Source organism: Osmia lignaria, chromosome 3 (genome assembly GCF_051020975.1).
Source record: "Osmia lignaria lignaria isolate PbOS001 chromosome 3, iyOsmLign1, whole genome shotgun sequence".
NCBI lineage: Eukaryota > Metazoa > Arthropoda > Insecta > Hymenoptera > Megachilidae > Osmia > Osmia lignaria.
Window position 1 is genome coordinate 9,023,572 of NC_135034.1, and position 19,355 is coordinate 9,042,926.

Below are 19,355 nucleotides of genomic sequence, written 5' to 3' on the forward strand. Positions count from 1 at the left end.
GGAATGTTTTAAGCAGGTGTTGAAGTTTTGAAAAACTCGTGAAATAATTTTCCTGTTTAATGTATACTTACTTGAGGGTTGAACTTCGACCTGCAACATTAGGTTGTCTCCAATTTCGGCCGAGTTAATTTCGTTTCCATTTTGAGTGACGATCTTCATCAGACAGACTGGCGGTGGACCAGTATTGGCGATGGTTCCAGCGGTTGTTAACATGGAGACATTAAAGCCAAGAGTGACATTTTGTTCTCCTGTTTGATATATACATTTGATGTGATAAGCCTGGGTCTTGTATGTCATCAATTTCGGGTGCTTTTGTATGACCAGTACAAAGCTAGCTTGTCCCTGAAATGATATAATTTTGTGTTACGTATTGTAATTATATCTTCGATGAACGTTTCTAAAGATAAAACTTACGTTCACGTGTATCAATCCACAATTTCCAAATGCCACTTTGAATATCTCGGTCTTGTGCATCGTTTCCGCAGCAATAGAAACAACTCTTCTGCATTGTTCGTCCTTACTATGACCTTTAACATATAGCACTCCATCAAACTCTTGGTCCTGAAGATGTATTTCGACCTGCACTCCATCCGACAAGCAGCTGACCACCATTTCTGGTTTTGGGAAATCGGTTCGCCATCGGTTTTTGTCACCTATTAAATAAAAATTTTATTGATTAATTTACCGTTTATATCAAGAAATTCTTGTACGTAAGAACGTGTTCTTACAGCATTGTTTGTAAGCATTTCCAATGTAGCCGTTGATGCATATGCAGATAGCTTGATGTCGAGTAGCATTGCAAAATGCATACGAGCCACACAGTTGGCTCATGCAAGGATCTTCGCAAGTTTGACTAGTTTTGTCACAGAACCTATTGTCAGCACAGTCGTCGTCGTGTTTGCATTCGATTATGTCGGCTGCGAAATAAAGATACTATTAATTCAACAGATCCATAGAAGTATGATTAATATAAATATTAAATTTATCTTGCATCTTACCTAATTTACAATATCCATTGCCGTCTAGTCTGTATCCGTGTTGAGTTGGACAGACACACCGTCCATATTCATCGATGATCATGCCATTTTCCAAAGCACACACGCAATATCCTTCGTTGTTAATGATCATTCCAGTTTGTTTGTGGCAAGGTATGCACACTTCGCTCTCGTCTTTAGCCGTTCCAGGTGGACAGATACAATTGCCATATTCATCAAGGATCTGACCCTTCTCCACTGGACATACATTAGCTAGAAAAGGAAAACGTACATTTAGATAGGTTTCTACATCAATTCTTCCTTTTGGAACATGTTTAAGGACAATTACTTTTTTCACAATGAACAACCGCGTTTCCTCTGTAACCAGGAATGCACTCGCAAATCATAGTCCTCACAGGAGTTGTATCCAGGACTTTGCAGTCCGCATTCACTCCGCAAGGCTCGATTTTCACGCAAGGATTAATACATTCGCCATTAAAGCAAGCGGTTTGAGATGGACACTCGTTGTCTGCCTTGCATTTCTCTGTCACTGAAATCAAACCAGTCGAAAATAAGCGAAAGTCTAATAGATTAAATAAAAATTTAATAGATGAGCTTATTCTTACATTTGGTGCATCCCAGTTTGGCATCACCGATGTAGCCAGGAGGGCAAGCGCACTCGACCACATGGTTGTACACGTTACAGTCCATGTTCCCGGTGCAAGGATTCACGGCACAAGGATTCTCGCATCGATTGTTGACGCAGGCCTTGTTCGTTGGGCAATCCGAGTTGGTCCTGCAACCAAGAAGAACACAGGCCGCTCTTGGATTACCTCCATAGCCAGGTGGACATTCACAGATGGCCTTGTGATTGATGCCATGACATTCTGCCCCTTTTCCACAAGTGGACAGGGACGGCGAGCACACTGAAACGCAGTTGTGCTGTATGCAAGCGTGCGATCCACTGCAATCTCCATCCGTGCGACATCCGGCGACTGAAAAAATAAATGCAAGTTCGCAATAAAGAGTAACAAGATCGTTTAACGAGTGAAATGAAGAAGAAGAGAAAAAAAAAAATTAATCCTTACCCTTGGTACATACTACATCAGGATTTCCATCGTAACCCAAAATACAAGAACAGATTGGCTTGTGATTCGCTACGCTGCATTCTGCGTTTGGTCCGCAGGCGCAAGGATTCTTGCATACAGCGTTCACGCAAGACTTGTCCAATGGGCAATCGCTGTCTCTGGTACATTCGACCTCTAGAATCGGCTTGGTGGCCTTGCAGAGTCCACTTCCGCTGCTTACATAGCCACTAGGACACACGCAAACCATCGTGCGAACAGGGTAAGTTGGTAGCACCCTGCACTCCGATGGTTCGCTGCATGGTTGGATCACAGAGCATGGATTCTGACATTTGTTGTTAAAGCAGGCCAGCGAATCTGGACAGTCTCCGTCTTCCTTGCATTCTGGTCTCTCTTCCGGTTTGCAATTCACGTAAGGATTGCCTGTGTGATGAGCCGGGCAACGACAGATTGGCAGATGGTTGAAGACTCTGCATTCGGCACGCGGTGAACAAGGGTTGCTATGGACGCATGGGTTGATGCATTGCATGTTGATGCAAGAGTGATCGCCGGGACAGTCGCCATTGCTATAGCATCCTATCACTTTGCAACGATCCAGAGCATTTCCGTGATAACCCTTACGGCAACGACAGTCGGCTTTATGGTTGTTAGGGTAGCATTCGGCGTTCACGCCACAATTATCGGACACTAGGCAAGGATCGACGCAGTTGTTGTTCACGCAAATCTTGTCCAAAGCGCATTCGCTGTCTCGTCTGCACTCTACGGAGTAGCAGGCGATGTCTGGGTTGCCTTGGTAGCCTTCCTCGCAAGAACAGATCGGTTTGTGGTTTTTGACATAGCAGGCAGCGTTGGTACCGCAGTTGCATGGGTTTCTGCATTGTCTGTTGATGCAGGCCTCTTTGTCGCTACACTCGTCGTTCGTTGTACAGCTACCGATGACTGCTATTTGAACTGCAACGAGGAAATAGAATATTATTCGAGTGAAATTATTAGATTGTCACATATCGAATTGGTGTAGTGTAATATTTTCTTACTTGGTCTGCAAACACCATCGATGTCAGTGGTCCAGCCTTCTGGACAAGTGCAGGTCATGGTCCTCACTGGAAGCGTATCAAGAACATTGCATCGTGCGTTCTCCAGACATGGTTTAATAACCGGGCATGGATCGATGCATTTGTTCTTGATGCACACCAGTTTGTCGGCGCACTCGATGTCGATTCTGCATTCTGGCTCGTCAAGTGGTGTCGTTGGACGATGCTCGCAGTAGGAATAGGGATTTCCAGCAGGGATGTTCTCGGGACAGCGACAAGTAGCCAGGTGATCTTGAACGTAGCAGACAGCATTCTGAGCACACGGTGAATCTTCGATGCACGGATTTATGCAGCGTCCGCTGCTGCAGGCGAGATTTCGAGGACAGTCGTAATCAGCGCTGCACTCGACCCTCTCGCAATGCACTTCCGGATTGCCGATGTAGCCTGCACCGCAGCGACAAACGGCGCGATGCTTTTGACCGTAACATTCTGCATTGATTGCACATTTGTTCTCCAAAATACAAGGATTCACGCATTGGCCGTTGTAACAGGTGGCTGCGTTGTTGCATTCGCTGTCCGACTCGCAATCCACTATAAAGCGAAATGTTATGAGATTGAACGAATAGATAAAAGTTTACATGGAATACTGTAAAGAGGTGTAACTTACGTTTGAAACAACCCAATTGAGGATTTCCAGAATATCCAGGTGGACAGGAGCAGGATGGATAGTGATCGACGACGTTGCATTTTGCGTTTGGACCGCAATTGCACGGGTTGATGCACAAGTTATTGACACATGCAGCATTGCCCGCGCATTCGCTATTCGAAGTGCACTCGGCCACAATTTCCGCTGCAAAGAATGATTGTTGGTGAATCGCGTAAAAGTTAGTCTAAATTTTTGTTAAATTTTCTGAGCAACTTGATATCCATTTGATAATTTCTCGCCCTGTACTTACGTGGTACACAATTGATTCTCGCGTCACCAACATAGTTAGCAGGACATCTGCAGACTGGATTATGATTATCCACGTAACACAAGGCATTTCTGCCGCAGGTGTCTTCGAGAACGCATGGATTCACGCAAAGAGCGTTGATGCATTGTTTGTAATTTGGACACTCGCTGTTAGCGTAACATTCTGGACGAACTGGTGGTAGTGGCACTATAGGAACTAAACGTAGAGGTTTTATTATGCTTGTGAATGATCCGAAGTTAATTAGAATTGATACGAGTTGAAACTTACGTCTGATGCACTCGATGTAAGCATTGCCGGTGAAATCAGGCGAGCATTGACAGATTCCTGTGTGGGACGTAGATTTGCATTGTGCATTAAAACCACACTGGGTGGTAAGACAAGCCTCAATGCAAGTTCCATCGATACATTTATCCGAATCATTGCAATCCTGATCTTGATGACACTTGACATCTTCTAGCACTGAAAGATATTTTTTATATCGTTTTAAAATATGTCCAAAAATGGACTAAAATCATTGCTTCCCCAAAGTATCAATATTTACCAATTTTCTTGCACAGTCCATTGATGTCAGTTATGGTATTCGGTGGACAGCTGCAAATCATTGTTCGAAGTGGTACCGTGTTCAATACCTTGCATTCTTGCTCACCAGTGCACATGTTCGAGGACAGACAAGGATCTTGACATTTTGTATTGATGCATGCCAAAGACGGTGGACATACGCTATCCTCTCTGCACTCCACTTCGATGGCCACACCTGATTAAATGAAACACATAGTAGAATCATTGATTTTCCCAATTACCTCGATTATATTATATTTGTTAGCGGTTACTAACTTACCAGTGCATTCGACGTAAGGATTTCCAACAGTTCCTACAGGGCAACTGCATCTCGGTTGATGGTCTCTAGCGATGCACTGGGCGGTTTCGGCGCAAGTGTCATCTTCGCAAACAGGTCGACAAACTCTGTTCAGTCTGTCGCAGGCTTCGTGATCAGCACAGTCTTCGTTGTAATGGCAAACCGCGGAAATGCATGCGATTCGAGGGTCACCCTGGGTGCCTTTAGGGCAAACGCATTGTGCTCTGTGCGAAATTGCAATGCACTCTGCACCGCGACCACATGCAATGTCTCCGACCAAGCATGGAGTGACACAGTTGTTGTTCTGACAGGTCTTGTCGTAAGGACAGTCGCTGTCTGATTTGCACTCGGCTGAAAAAAGACATAGTTTGTTGTAGCTTTGTCTCATTAAGATAAATTGTAAATTGATCATTATTGGGTACTTACGTCTGAAACATTGCATTTGAGGATCACCGGCAAAGTTCTGTTGACAGTGACAAGTTGGATGATGATTGACAGTGATACATTCTGCGTTCAATCCACACTGAGTACTGGCACACGGATTTTGACATAGTTCGTTTATGCAGGCCTCGTTGGGTGCACAATCGGTATTCCTTATGCACTCTGGGAACGAATCAGTGTCTGCGAAAGTTCAAACAATTTTATTCACGATACTTGTTACAGAAATATAAATCCATTATGCTACTTTTATTCGCTATTCGAATAGTTACCTCTGTAACAATTTACGAATGGATCGCCGGCCGTTCCTCGAGAGCAATGACACTGACGGTAATGATTGTCAACAGAACAGTCCGCGTTCGATGCACATGGACTGATGATGCACGGGTTGATGCACCGCTCGTTCAAGCATGCCAAATTCGAAGTGCATTCAGAGTCAGCTTTGCAGATTGCTTCGATTTGTTTATCCACTGAAACATGAGAATATTAAATCAATTATTTCAAATTTGATCACTCGAAACTCTGTTCACTGTTGAATGCAATTGATCTTTACCTGGAATGCAAGCCACTGTTGCATCGCCAGCGAAATTCGGTAAACATTCACAGACCATAGTTCTCATAGGCAAAGTGTCCACTACAGAACATTTTGCACCAGCAATACAAGGTTTCGTTTCCATGCAAGGGTCTTTACAGATTCCATTGAAACAACCCAATTTACTGGGGCAGTCCCCATCCACCTGACACTGAGGTTGTGGTTCTATCGGTTCTGAAACAATCAATTAACTTGTTAGTTAATTCTCCGTATCGTATAATTAGGTCATATTTCTTGAAATTGAATTATTACCCATTAGACAAGACTTGTATGGATCACCAGTGTAACCTGGTGGGCACCGACACGTAGGACGATGGTTAATCACAGAACACTGAGCTGAAAGTGGACAGTCGCAAGGATTCACGCATTTCAAGTCGCGACACGCTAATGAAGAAGGACAATCATTGTCGTTGGTGCACTCTGGTCTTTCGCAGCTCTGATACGGGTTACCCAGGTATCCTTCAGGACAATAGCATCGTGGTCTATGATATCCGTCGGACGAACAAAGTGCATTGATACCACACTGTGTCACTGAGCATGCATCCAGGCATTCGTTGTTGATGCAGGATTGGGTCAATGGACAATCGCTATCACCGCGACATCCAACTGTAGAAACGAATACATAAGTGTTAACACTGAGATAAATTTTTTAAGTGGGTGAAAATAATAAAATTGTTTTATGAGACGTACGCTCGCGACAGTACTGTTGAGGATTGCCAGTGAAACCTTCGTTGCAGACGCATACAGCCCGGTGCAGTTGCACGTGGCACCGACTGTTATAGCCACAGGAATCAAGGGTGCAAGGATCGACGCATTTCTGATTGTAACAGGTCTTATCGTTTGGACATTCAGAATTTTGGGTACATTCCGGGGTCGGTTCTTCAACTGTTGGGATGGTGCACTGAATCCTAGCGTTGCCAGTAAAACCAGATGGACACGAGCAGACTGGCTTGTGATTGACAGTCTGACAAAGCGAGTTGATTCCACAGGCACCGATGCAAGGATCCCTGCATTTCTGGGCGAAACAGGCCTTGTCTCGTGGACAATCAGAATTGATGACACATTCTGGATAAATGCATATTGCAACGCCGTTCTTAACTTTGCATTCACCGTTGTAAGTGCACGGTGATGGATTGCAGGGGTCAGTTTCTGGAAAGGAATCGTTAAGTTATAGCACAGCATGTTTCGATACGTAAAATTAAATAAATACGATTATGTTTGAAGTACCAATTTTCGTGTAGCATTCTTCGAATGGATTGCCAATTAAGGGAGATGGACAGCTACAAAGTGGACTGTGATTGATCGCCTTGCAGTTTGCCTTGATTCCACAGACGTTCTGGGTGCAGGGGTTGATGCATTTGTTGTTGATGCAAGCCTTGTCTCCTGAACAGTCTGAACTGATCACGCATTCTGGGTGACAACCAGTGATGCTCGATGGGATTCCTTGTAAGCCAGGCAGACACTTGCACGCTGCATTGTTGCCGATCTTCTCGCAGATGGTATTTGGACCACACGGTGACGGTGAACAAGGATCTCTTTCCTTTGGAACTGTGTTTCATTCAATTAATAAATTATTTGCACAAATTTAATTTGTGTTACTTGAGTCAGATATTTTGGTTAGTATTTATTACCTTCAGGCAGTGCTTGACAAAGAGTGAACGCATCTCCGATGGTAGGAGCAGGACAAGAACAGATAGGGATGTGATTGGATACAGTACAGATCGCTCCAACGCCACACGTGCCAGGACAAGGATCCTGGCACTTGGTCCTGATACAAGCTTGTGATTTTTGACAGTCGGTATTGACCAGACATTCCGGTTGACAACCTTCGTACGGATTTCCTCTGTAATCAGGCAGACACTCGCAGTATGCTGTATTGTACCTTTCCCTACAGTAAGCGTTGATGCCGCAAGGTGAAGGACTACAAGGTCTCGATGGCGTTGGTGGTGCAGGTGTGACTAGAATAAAATTACAAAATAAAATTAGTACCCCACTTTAGACATCGATCTATTCATTAATTCACGAAACAGAATAAAGAATTGTTAATTTACAAGAAAGCTAGCTTGAGGACTATACAGAAGAGATGTACATGAAACTGAAGAGAATGAAGAACGTGTATGAACAAAATGTATGTTTGATAAAAATTCAAGAGTATCAAAATAGAAAGTAGAGATTCTGTTGTCTATAATCGACGTGCAATCGTTTGTGTTTGGTACAATCTTTATATACAGTATTTACAGATGACTGAAAAATTCAATTATTATTCAAATCAGGCATCTCTGAATGTCTCTCCATTTTAATCGAAGAATATTTTTGTTTTAGAATTGCGACATGGGATATTCCTTACTGTTGGTCACGGAACAAACTGTGAACGGGTCTCCTGTGTATCCCTCGGGACACACGCAACGGATGTAATGCAGGGTAACTTGACAGAGAGCATTAGTGCCGCACAGTCCTGTGCAGGGATCGGTACATCTCTGCCTAACGCAGGCCTGATTGCCAGGGCACTCGCTGTTCACGAGACATTCGGGTCTACAGGTGGGAGGAGAGCCTACGAACTCGGGCAAACAGGAACAGGAAGCTTTATTGTCTGGCGACACTGTGCATTGGGAGTTTGGTCCACACGATGAGGGTTTGCATGGGTCCTGGCTGGGTTCCTGGTCCTGCGTTTCTGTTTTTCGACAAACGTTCTCATTGGGTTAATATTATTTGAAAGGTATAACATGCGGACCAGTGCTGTCCAAGTTCTAAATATAATAAAATATATCTATAAAAAATGAAATGGACTTTTATGGTTTATCAAGATACCATCATTAAAAGTGGTACTTTGTATTTTCTAACCATGGACAGCACTGAAGTAGACTTCTTTGGGGTACTTACTCATGGGGAAGCAGCTGATGAATGGGTCACCTGAATACTGAGAAGGACAGCTGCAAATGGGGTTGTGGTTTCGTACGGTACACAATGCACCCTGACCACAAGCGTTTTCGCAAGGATTCTGGCATTTCTCGTTCACACAGGCCCTGCTCTGTTCGCAGTCAGAGTTCACGAGGCACTCGGGTCTGCAGCTGGGTGAAGTTCCAAAGTATCCAGGGAGGCAGGAACAGGAAGCTTGCTCACCAAATTCGCGGCAAATGCTGTTCGGTCCGCAGGGTGAGGGTTCGCAAGGTTTCACACGTTCTATCGTCACGTAAAATGGTTATTAATCAATTGAATTTTAGAGGAATTTTTGTTTAAAACTGGCTGACCAATGGAGGCTACACTCACTTCGGATCGGTTTACAGAGGGTAAATGGATCTCCTTCGTGATTTTCCACGCAACTACAAGTGGGGATGTGATTCACAACCATGCATTCGGCGTTCTGACCGCAGATTCCGGTGCAAGGGTTCACGCATTTGTTGTTGGAGCAAGCTCTGTCATAAGTACAGTCAGAATTTTGTACACACTCTGGTCGACATCCTTGATAAGGATCGCCATGATATTCGTTTATACAGCTACAGATTCCGTTCTGACATAATGCGTTTGGTCCACAGGGTGAAGGGTTGCATGGGTCTGATGGTACTGGAAGGATAGCTGCGATTCGTGAAAGCAAGGATAATTATTAATTATATATATAATGGCCTAAGACGTCTTGATACCACTTAATTTCATGTATTCTTACGTGTGGGCATTGGACGACAACTGGTGAAAGGATCTCCCGTGTAATCTCTGGGACAAGTGCAAATCGGTGTGTGACTGATAACGTTACAGAACGCATTAGTTCCACAAGATCCTGGACACGGGTCTCTGCACTTTTCTCGAATGCATGCCTTATCGCTGGTACAGTCTGAGTTAATGGAACACTCTGGGCGACAGTTCGGAGCCGAACCGACGTAATTCGGTAGACAAGAACAGGAGGAGATACCTCCTATGTCTTGGCATTGTGAAAATGGTCCACAGGGTGATGGTACGCAGGGATTCGCAGGAACCAACGGAACCATGGCTAAAACGTAGTCTCAAGTTAAAGATTGATTGAAAATATATCAAGTAAAGTGGGGCAGGTTGATGAGTATTTCACTTACTGGTGACATCGAAGCATTTAACGAATGGATCTCCTGTCTGACCAGGATTACAGCTACAAATGGGACTATGATGGAAGGTCTCGCATCTAGCGCTTATTCCACAGACACCAGGACAGGGATCAACGCATTTTTGATTCACGCAAGCCATGTTGCTAGCACATTCGGTGCTAACTACACACTCTGGTCTGCACCTTGGAGGAGTGCCTTTGAACGTAGACAAGCAAGAACAGCTAGCCTGACCATTGACGTTGCGACATTGGCTGTTGGGGCCGCAGGGTGATGGGTCACATGGGTTGGTAGGATTTGGTTCGACTATTTAAAACCCAATAATGTTACATTACACTCTATCTAAATAGAATATAAATCCTGAAATTTTAGGACAACTTACAAGGCTGTTCAAACAGATTACAGTATCTGAAGGGATCTCCGGTGTATCCTAATTGACAGCTGCATGCTGGGATGTGATTAACGACCTGACATACAGCGTTGAATCCACACGTTCCTGGACAAGGGTCTTGACACTTGTTTCTTATGCATGCTCGGTTAAATGGACAGTCTGAATTGATGAGACATTCGGGTCTACAGTTTTCGTATGGATTTCCATAGAAATCGGGCAGACAAGTACAAATAGCTGAACCATAAGATTCGCGACAGACAGCGTTAGCCGCGCAGGGAGATGGCTGGCATGGATTTACTTTCTGTGGAATGTCTTCAACTACAAATGAAATTAAGAGATTAAGTCAATCTCCTTTAACGTACCCCTACAAAGAAACTATGAACAGACAGTCTTACTTGGTTGAGGAATGCACTGTACGAATGGATTCCCGGTGAAACCAGTGGCACAAGTACACATGGGAGTGTGACTAATGGTTCTACATTCGGTGTTACTTCCACAGGAGCCAGGGCAAGGGTCTCTACACTTTTGATTGATGCAAGCCTCTTGTGCTAGACACTCGGTGTTGCTTACGCATTCGGGTTTACAGTTTGGTGGATTTCCTATGAATTCAGGGAGGCAAGAACAAGAGGGAGCATTATTGTTCACCTGACACACGGCGTTTGGACCGCACGGTGATGGTTGACAAGGATTCACAATAACACCTGGCTCTTTTGCTGAAAAAGAAACATGTTTATCATAACTGTAGCTCTCAGTTAAACGTACTCGTTAAATAAAGTCTGATTCTTACTGTATGGGACACATTGGACAAATGGATCACCCGTGTACTGTTCGAAACAGCTGCACACAGGGTTGTGATTAATCACGGAACACTGTGTTGATAATCCGCAAGCACCAAGACAGGGATCGATACACTTTTGATTACTGCAAGCTCTGTCTCGTGGACAATCAGTGCTGACGACGCATTCTGGTCTACAGGAAGGTGGAGTTCCCTTGAATCCGTTAATGCAAGAGCAAACAGCTTGGCCGCTGGAGACACGACAATGACTGTTTGGACCGCAGGGTGATGGATTGCACGGGTCAATGGTACTGATTTCTGTCATAAAATATTTTTTCGTTAGTGTCTTTAAAATGTGTCAACATTATTGAAAAATAAAAAGGCGAACCTTGTACAGGGTTACAGGATAAGAACGCATTGCCTGTCGTGTTTCTTGGACAACTGCACATAGGCAGATGGTTGATTACGTTGCACTCAGCGTTCAATCCACACGTGCCTATACACGGGTTTCTACATTTGTGAAGTATACAGGCCTCGTTTCGGGAACAGTCTGTATTGATAACACATTCGGGACGGCAAATGGCGTAAGGATCACCTAAATAACCGGGTACACAAGTGCAAACACCGTTGTCGCACTGGGCGTTTGGTCCGCATGGCGATGGGTTGCACGGGTCTGACGGGGCTTCGGTTACTGGAACAAATGGACAATTGTATATGTTCGAAAATAACAGAGCAGTTGAAGGGATTATTGGTATTTTCTTCTTACTAGGTGGAGGTACCGGGGTACAGCTAGTGAAAGGATCACCGGTGTATCCTTCAGGACAAGTGCAAGCTGGTGTGTGATTCATAACTGTGCAATAAGCAGCAACGCCACAGGAGCCTGGGCAAGGATCTCTGCACTTTTCTCGAATGCAAGCTCTGTTCGCTGTGCAGTCCGAATTGATAGAACATTCTGGTCGACAATTGGGGGGTACTCCGATGTAGTTATTCATGCAAGTGCATACTGGCGTGTCTGCAACAGCCTTGCACATTGCATTTGGACCGCATGGGGATGGAACGCATGGGTCTTTCGGGTACCGGTCATCTGGTTTAGGTACTGTAGAGAAAACTCGTTAAAACAGATACGACTAAGAATAAATTTGAAGAATGTTCGGTATCTCAAAGTAAGCTTACTTGGTGTCGGGAAACAGTAAACGAATGGATCTCCTGTTAGGCCACTACCACAGCTACAAATTGGACTGTGGTGGACAACTTTGCATTGGGCGTTACGGCCGCAGGTGCCAGGACAGGGATCTTTGCACTTTTGATTTATGCACGCGAGATTGGAATTGCATTCTGAGTTCACTACGCATTCTGGTCTGCAATTAGGTGGAGTGCCTATGTACTGAGGCATGCAAGAGCATACAGCTTGGCCATTGACGTTCTGGCATTGGCTGTTGGGACCGCATGGCGATGGGTTACACACGTCGCGTTCTTCTTCTTCGACTGTAAAACGTTGATTTTTAATAATTTGTTCAAACTAGCAGGGAAAAAAATTAATACATCACTACTCACGTGTTGGTATCTTGTACATGCAATTGACGTACGGATCACCGGTGTATTGCGGAATGCAAGTGCATACAGGTAGATGATTAACGACCTGACAGTTGGTGTTGGCACCGCAAGAACCGGGGCAAGGATTCTGGCACTTGGATCTTATACATGCTAACTGCGAAGGACAATCCGAAGAAATCGTACATTCTGGTCGGCATCCTTCGTAAGGATTGCCGACGTACTCGGGCAAGCAGGTGCAAGAGCTAAGGCCATTTTGTTCTCGACAAATGGCGTTAGCTCCGCAGGGGGATGGTTGACAAGGTCGTGCTGGAATCATTGGCTCCGCTAAAAGGAACAATAGAATTATTAAATTCGATTAAACTCGATCACTGCACTTGATGCAGTCGTTGCTAGAACACTCACGTTGCTTAGCTGTGCACTGAACAAATGGATCTCCTGTAAAGTCCCTCATACAAGTACAAGATGGAATATGGTTTACAACATAGCACTCTGCGTTAGCGCCACAGGAACCTGGACAAGGATCTCGGCACTTGCGATTAATGCACGCCAATTGGCCACTGCATTCGCTATTACTGATACATTCGGGTCTACAATTTGGTGGTGTTCCAACGAACTCTGCCTTGCAAGAACAGGATGGAGAGTTATTATTCACTCGACAGTCTGCGTTCGGTCCACACGGGGATGGCTGACATGGATTTGTTGGTTGAACGGGTTCCTCCGCTTTAAAAAAAATAAACAATTGAATTGTTGCCATTGGACCATCTGAGACTAGAATAAAGGACACCTACGTCTGGGGAAGCATCGCACGAACGGATCACCAGTGAATACAGGAGGACAACTGCAAATTGGGTTGTGATTCACCACTTGACAACGGGCCGATACTCCGCAAGATCCAGGACATGGGTCCGTACACTTTAGATTCACACAGGCCTCGTTTAACGCGCAATCACTGTTAACGAGACACTCTGGACGGCAGGCGGGAGGGTTTCCAATGTAACCAGGGGCACACGAACAAACTGCCTGTCCACCGATGTCCTGGCATCTACTGTTGGGACCGCAAGGTGACGGGTTGCAAGGTTCTACTACCACTGGGTCTGTAAAGTTAAGAACACTTGTCTGTATTCTGTCGCATATTCGAGACTTCATTTTTATTCCTGAATATTTACCTTTGGCTGGATAACACGCGATGAACGCATTTCCTGACATGCCATCCGGACAGTTACACATGGGGGTATGATTGATTACCACGCATTCGGCGCTTTGACCGCAAGCGCCAACGCAAGGGTCGAAACACTTGTTGCGATTGCAAGCTTTGTCTAGTGGGCAGTCTGGATTTTGGACGCATTCCGGACGACATCCGTAATACGGGTCACCGTGATATTCAGGCAAACAAGAGCACACCCCATTGCGACACAGTGCGTTCGATCCGCATGGCGAGGGGTTACAGGCGTCTTGAGGAACTGGTGGTGATGCTACAGAGATGAATTTATTAAAACAGTTTCGAACCAGCTGCTTGCGGTACAGATATGATAATAAATGCTTACGAGGTGATTCTAAGAAACAACTGACAAACGGATCGCCAGTGTATCCTTTTGGACATGTACATACAGCCATGTGGTTCACCACTAAACACTGAGCTCCAGTGCCACAGGAACCTGGACAGGGATCCGTACACTTTTGCCTCAGGCAAGCTCTGTTGCTGGTGCACTCGGAATCGATGGTACATTCTGGTCGACAGTTCGGTGGAGTTCCTATGTAATTGTCCATGCACGTGCAGCTTGGCAATTCCGTGTTACCAAGCACACGACACACAGAGAAGGGACCGCATGGTGATGGGACGCATGGGTTTACACTTTCAGTCATCGCTGAAGAAAGATATATCTGTTATGAATCGAATTCCCTGGAATTAACTCTGAAGGTTCAGGACGAGATACTCACGTTGAAGTTTAAAGCATCTCACAAACGGATCACCGGTATGACCTACGTTGCAGCTGCAAATCGGACTATGATTGATCGCCTCGCATCTCGCATTGATACCGCAAATTCCGGGACAAGGGTCGACGCATTTACGATTCTTGCAAGCGCGATTTGTAGCACAGTCCGAGCTAACTGTACACTCTGGTCTACAGAATGGTGGCGTACCGACGAACGTGGGCAAACATGAACAAATAGCCTGTCCATTCGATACGCGACATTGACTGTTCAGACCGCAGGGCGATGGACTGCAAGGATCAGCTGGTTTCGCTAAAAGAACGTTCACGTTAGATATTGATTAACAATCGATCATCTTCGAAATCTTCAAGTCCCGAGGACTTACGTGCTTCTTGGACGACATTACACTGAACGAACGGGTCACCGGTGTAACTGAATTGACAAGTGCAGAGTGGAGCGTGATTGACAACCTGACAGACAGCGTTGTAGCCACAGAATCCTGGACAAGGATTCTGACACTTGGAGTTAACGCAAGCCTGATCGGCTGTGCAATCAGAATTGATGATGCACTCTGGTCGGCAGCCTTCGTAGGGATTGCCGATGTAATCGGGAAGACATTTACAGGATGCAGCGCCATTCAGTTCGTTACACATCGCGTTCGACCCGCAGGGTGTTGGTACACACGGAGTAGGTTTCTCTTGAGTGCCTTCCATAGCTAGGGAATCGTTTGATTCTTGTTATATGTTCGTTCATCTTTTCGAATGGAAGCATTAACACTGAAGCATCGCTTACCTGGTCTTGAAACGCATTGTATAAACGGATCACCAACGAAACCGTAGGAGCAGACACACATCGGTGTGTGACTAATCACTCGGCACTCGGCGTTTGCACCACAGGAACCTGGGCAAGGGTCACGACACTTCCGATTGATACATGCCAAATGCGTAGAGCATTCGCTGTTACTGATGCACTCGGGTTTACAATTTGGAGGAGATCCGAGGAATTCGGGCAAACACGAGCAAGATGGTGAATTGTTTACGACTTGGCATCTACTGTTTGGACCGCACGGTGATGGGACACATGGGTTCAGAACTTGTGGTTCTTCCGCTGTAGGGGCGATCAAAAACATGTGAGTTTGATGATTACTAATCAATTTTTAATGTAATATTGAAATACTCACGTCTTCTAATGCACATCGAGAAGGGATCGCCTGTCAGATCGGGAGAGCAACTGCAGATAGGATTGTGGTTCACGACCACGCAGTCGGCTCTGATTCCACAAGTACCTGGGCAAGGATCTATGCATTTCTGGTTGTTGCAGGCCATGTTTGATGGACAATCTGAACTGAGAATACACTCGGGTCTACAATTCGGTGGTGTGTCTAGGTAACCAGGAATACAAGAGCAAACAGCTTGATCGTTTATCTTTCTGCACTGACTGTTAGGTCCGCAAGGCGAGGGGTTGCACGGGTCTTTAGGTGTTAATACTGTTCACAGATGGAAAATATGGTGAATTAAACGTTGTATAATATAACTGGATGCAATTAAAATATCAATGATTCAATTATACCTTGAAGAGGAGAGCAAACTACAAATGCATTTCCGGATGTTCCTGGAGGGCAAGTGCAAACTGGAATATGATTAACGACAGAACACACAGCATTCTGGCCACAAGTTCCATCGCAAGGGTCGTTACATTTATTCATAATGCAGGCTCTGTCTCTGGAACAGTCTGTGTTCAGAACACATTCTGGACGACAGCCTAAGTACGGGTCTCCCTGGTATTCCGATAAACAAGTGCAAATTCCATTGAGGCACTGGGTATTAGCTCCGCAATTGGCACACGAATCCACTGGTCTCTCTTCTTGTACTAGATCAATGGAATGTTACAAGTAGTATCTAAAGTATGAAAATAAAACGAAGGATTTGATGAACGATAGATACCTGGAGCAAATGAACATCTAACGAAAGGATCGCCAGAGAATCCTTCAGGACATGTACAGATTGGAGTGTGATTGATTACTGAACACTGAGCACCTACACCGCAGACTCCTTCACAAGGATAACGACACTTCTTCTGAATACAAGCCTGATTGCTAGGGCACTCTGAATTTCTTATGCACTCTGGTCTACAATTTGGTGGGGTACCCATGTAATCTGCTAAACAGGCACACGAGGCCTGTCCATTTATGTTGCGACATTCTGAGTAGGGTCCACATGGCGAGGACGCGCATGGGTACGATGGTACAGGTACAGGTTTGTCCACTACAATGAACATTTAAAAATTAAATCTATTTTCTCTTAAAACAAATCAGAATTTAGTAGATATACTCTGAGACTCACTTGGTATATCGAAACAGGAAACTAATGGATCACCAGTGAATCCTGGCTGACAGGAGCATATTGCTCTATGATTAATCGTTTCACACCTGGTGTGGGAACCACACGATCCAGGACAAGGGTCGCTACACTTTTGGTTGATACAAGCAAGATTGAAAGCGCACTCGGCGCTTACTGTACATTCGGGTCTGCAAGCTGGTGGGCTGCCTATGAATTCGGGTAGACAGGAACAAACTGATTGTCCATTGATTGCTCTGCACTGACTGTTAGGTCCGCAGGGAGATGGATTGCAAGGACGGCTGATTGATTGCTCGATTTCTATAAAGCATTAACCAGTGGATATTGTCTTTAAAGTTGAAAAAAATGTCTCATTTTTCAGGAGTATAAAACGTACCTGGCTGAATAGGTAAACAGAGGACAAAAGCATTGCCTGTATGCCTAGGATAACACTCGCATACCGGCAAGTGATTGATAACGTGACATTCAGCGTTGCGACCGCAAGTTCCAGGGCAGGGATTCCTGCATCTGTTGTTCATACAAGCCTGATTCGAAGGACAGTCGGTGTTCAGGAGGCACTCTGGTCGGCATCCTTCGTAGGGGTTACCGATGTAATTTGAAAGACAGGTGCACGAGCCTGCGCCATTCAGTTCTTTGCAAATGGCATTAGAACCGCAAGGAGATGGATTGCAGGGATCGACAGGTGTAGGTATATTTGTAGCTGTAAAGTCGAATGTTCATGATTCATATTATATCAAGGTGTAGGCGAATAAACGTTTTCAAATTATAATATTCTTACGATCTTTGAAGACACACTGAGTGAACGGATCACCAGTGTAACCACTCAAACAGGTGCACATTGGGGTGTGACTGACAACGTGACAATTGGCACTAGCTCCACAGGATCCTATGCAAGGGTCCTTACACTTCTGATTGATACATGCTAACTGGCTAGGACATTCGCTGTTGCTGACACACTCGGGCCTACAATTTGGTGGGCTGCCAGTGAATTCTGGCATGCACGAGCACGAGGGTGAATTGTTGATGACCTGACACTGGGAATTCGGACCGCAAGGTGATGGCTGGCAAGGGTCTACTACTGGTTCTTCCACTGAAATAAACAAAGGTGTCATTTCTGCGTACATGGAACAGCTGATGATCTTCACATTCGATGAATTATTTAAGAAGGCAGTGATTTCTTACGGAAGGGCATGCATTGGACAAATGGGTCCCCGGTGTATCGCAATGGGCAACTGCATATGGGATTGTGATTGACAACGTGGCACTGGGCTTCAATTCCGCAAGTTCCTGGACAGGGATCGATACACCTTTGGTTACTACAGGCCTCGTTTTGCGGACAATCTGTGCTCACTATGCACTCGGATCTACACGTGGGTGGGCTTCCTAGGAATCCTCTGATGCACGAGCAAACTGCCTGACCATTCACAACGCGACATTCGCTGTTAGGTCCGCAGGGTGTTGGGCTACACGGATTGACGGGTGTCATATCTAATGAAAATAAAATCATGGAGTTATTCTTTGCTTTGGTAAGAAACGGTATGCAGCAGATGATTGACTACCTTGCAGAGGGGTGCACTGACTAAACGCGTTGCCGGTCATGTTCCCAGGACAGCTGCACATTGGGACGTGATTGATAACTGTACAAATGGCACTGATACCACAAGTTCCTGGACAGGGGTCCATACACTTGTTACGCAAACAGGCTCGGTCACGAGAGCAGTCTGAGTTTAGGACACACTCGGGTCGACATCCTAGATACGGGTTCCCTTGGAATTCTGCCAGGCAGATGCAAACGCCATTCGAGCATTCTGCATTGGGACCGCAGGGTGATGGGGTACATTCGTCTTCTACTGGTGCTGGAGCGGCTGTAAAGGCAAATAACTTGTAATAATATTCTACAGGTTTCGTGTTGATACGGTACGGTAGATCAGAAGAGAGTGATGCGTTCTTACGTATAGCTAGAAGTAATTGACACAGAGTAAATGGATTCCCGGTGAAACCTTCGGGACAGTTACACACGGGAATATGGTTAACGACAGCGCAAACGGCACCGGAGCCACAGGAACCAGGACAAGGGTCCCTGCATCTCATATTTATACAGGCCATGTCACTCTGACATTCAGAATTAATCGTGCACTCGGGTCTGCAGTTGGGTGGTTGACCAATGTAGCCTCCTAAGCAACTACAAGCAGCCGAACCACGGACATTCCTGCACTGCGCGAAATTACCACAAGGTGATGGTACACACGGGTCTTTCTCCACTGGTCCAGGGACCATAGCAGCTAAAAATTGGGACGAATCTCGTTAACCTTCATCTTACTGGTGCAAA

At 45.3% G+C, this 19,355-nt stretch overlaps 1 protein-coding gene across 1 annotated transcript in view; it reads right to left on the reverse strand.

Moving 5' to 3' along the window:
* dpy (fibrillin-like protein dumpy) overlaps window positions 1–19,355 on the reverse strand; it is a 92,228-nt gene that overhangs the window by 1,331 nt on the left and 71,542 nt on the right. The window contains exons 123-170 of the mRNA XM_076693291.1: window positions 18,979–19,308; window positions 18,586–18,891; window positions 18,209–18,514; window positions 17,805–18,116; window positions 17,403–17,726; window positions 17,012–17,326; window positions 16,613–16,933; window positions 16,239–16,538; window positions 15,850–16,155; window positions 15,462–15,776; window positions 15,055–15,384; window positions 14,676–14,981; window positions 14,282–14,602; window positions 13,904–14,209; window positions 13,526–13,831; window positions 13,140–13,457; window positions 12,738–13,061; window positions 12,357–12,668; window positions 11,950–12,279; window positions 11,572–11,874; window positions 11,196–11,501; window positions 10,804–11,121; window positions 10,400–10,726; window positions 10,012–10,323; window positions 9,612–9,932; window positions 9,218–9,523; window positions 8,831–9,130; window positions 8,298–8,621; window positions 7,582–7,908; window positions 7,178–7,498; window positions 6,641–7,099; window positions 6,203–6,556; window positions 5,912–6,124; window positions 5,631–5,828; window positions 5,347–5,541; window positions 4,903–5,271; window positions 4,606–4,818; window positions 4,332–4,523; window positions 4,047–4,259; window positions 3,758–3,940; window positions 3,094–3,681; window positions 2,063–3,010; window positions 1,601–1,969; window positions 1,324–1,524; window positions 999–1,247; window positions 729–917; window positions 415–653; window positions 72–342 (exon numbers count right to left, since the gene is read on the reverse strand). Of these exons, the coding sequence (XP_076549406.1) occupies window positions 72–342; window positions 415–653; window positions 729–917; window positions 999–1,247; window positions 1,324–1,524; window positions 1,601–1,969; window positions 2,063–3,010; window positions 3,094–3,681; window positions 3,758–3,940; window positions 4,047–4,259; window positions 4,332–4,523; window positions 4,606–4,818; window positions 4,903–5,271; window positions 5,347–5,541; window positions 5,631–5,828; window positions 5,912–6,124; window positions 6,203–6,556; window positions 6,641–7,099; window positions 7,178–7,498; window positions 7,582–7,908; window positions 8,298–8,621; window positions 8,831–9,130; window positions 9,218–9,523; window positions 9,612–9,932; window positions 10,012–10,323; window positions 10,400–10,726; window positions 10,804–11,121; window positions 11,196–11,501; window positions 11,572–11,874; window positions 11,950–12,279; window positions 12,357–12,668; window positions 12,738–13,061; window positions 13,140–13,457; window positions 13,526–13,831; window positions 13,904–14,209; window positions 14,282–14,602; window positions 14,676–14,981; window positions 15,055–15,384; window positions 15,462–15,776; window positions 15,850–16,155; window positions 16,239–16,538; window positions 16,613–16,933; window positions 17,012–17,326; window positions 17,403–17,726; window positions 17,805–18,116; window positions 18,209–18,514; window positions 18,586–18,891; window positions 18,979–19,308 (15,096 nt within the window). The remainder of the gene's footprint in view (window positions 1–71; window positions 343–414; window positions 654–728; window positions 918–998; window positions 1,248–1,323; window positions 1,525–1,600; window positions 1,970–2,062; window positions 3,011–3,093; window positions 3,682–3,757; window positions 3,941–4,046; window positions 4,260–4,331; window positions 4,524–4,605; window positions 4,819–4,902; window positions 5,272–5,346; window positions 5,542–5,630; window positions 5,829–5,911; window positions 6,125–6,202; window positions 6,557–6,640; window positions 7,100–7,177; window positions 7,499–7,581; window positions 7,909–8,297; window positions 8,622–8,830; window positions 9,131–9,217; window positions 9,524–9,611; window positions 9,933–10,011; window positions 10,324–10,399; window positions 10,727–10,803; window positions 11,122–11,195; window positions 11,502–11,571; window positions 11,875–11,949; window positions 12,280–12,356; window positions 12,669–12,737; window positions 13,062–13,139; window positions 13,458–13,525; window positions 13,832–13,903; window positions 14,210–14,281; window positions 14,603–14,675; window positions 14,982–15,054; window positions 15,385–15,461; window positions 15,777–15,849; window positions 16,156–16,238; window positions 16,539–16,612; window positions 16,934–17,011; window positions 17,327–17,402; window positions 17,727–17,804; window positions 18,117–18,208; window positions 18,515–18,585; window positions 18,892–18,978; window positions 19,309–19,355) is intronic.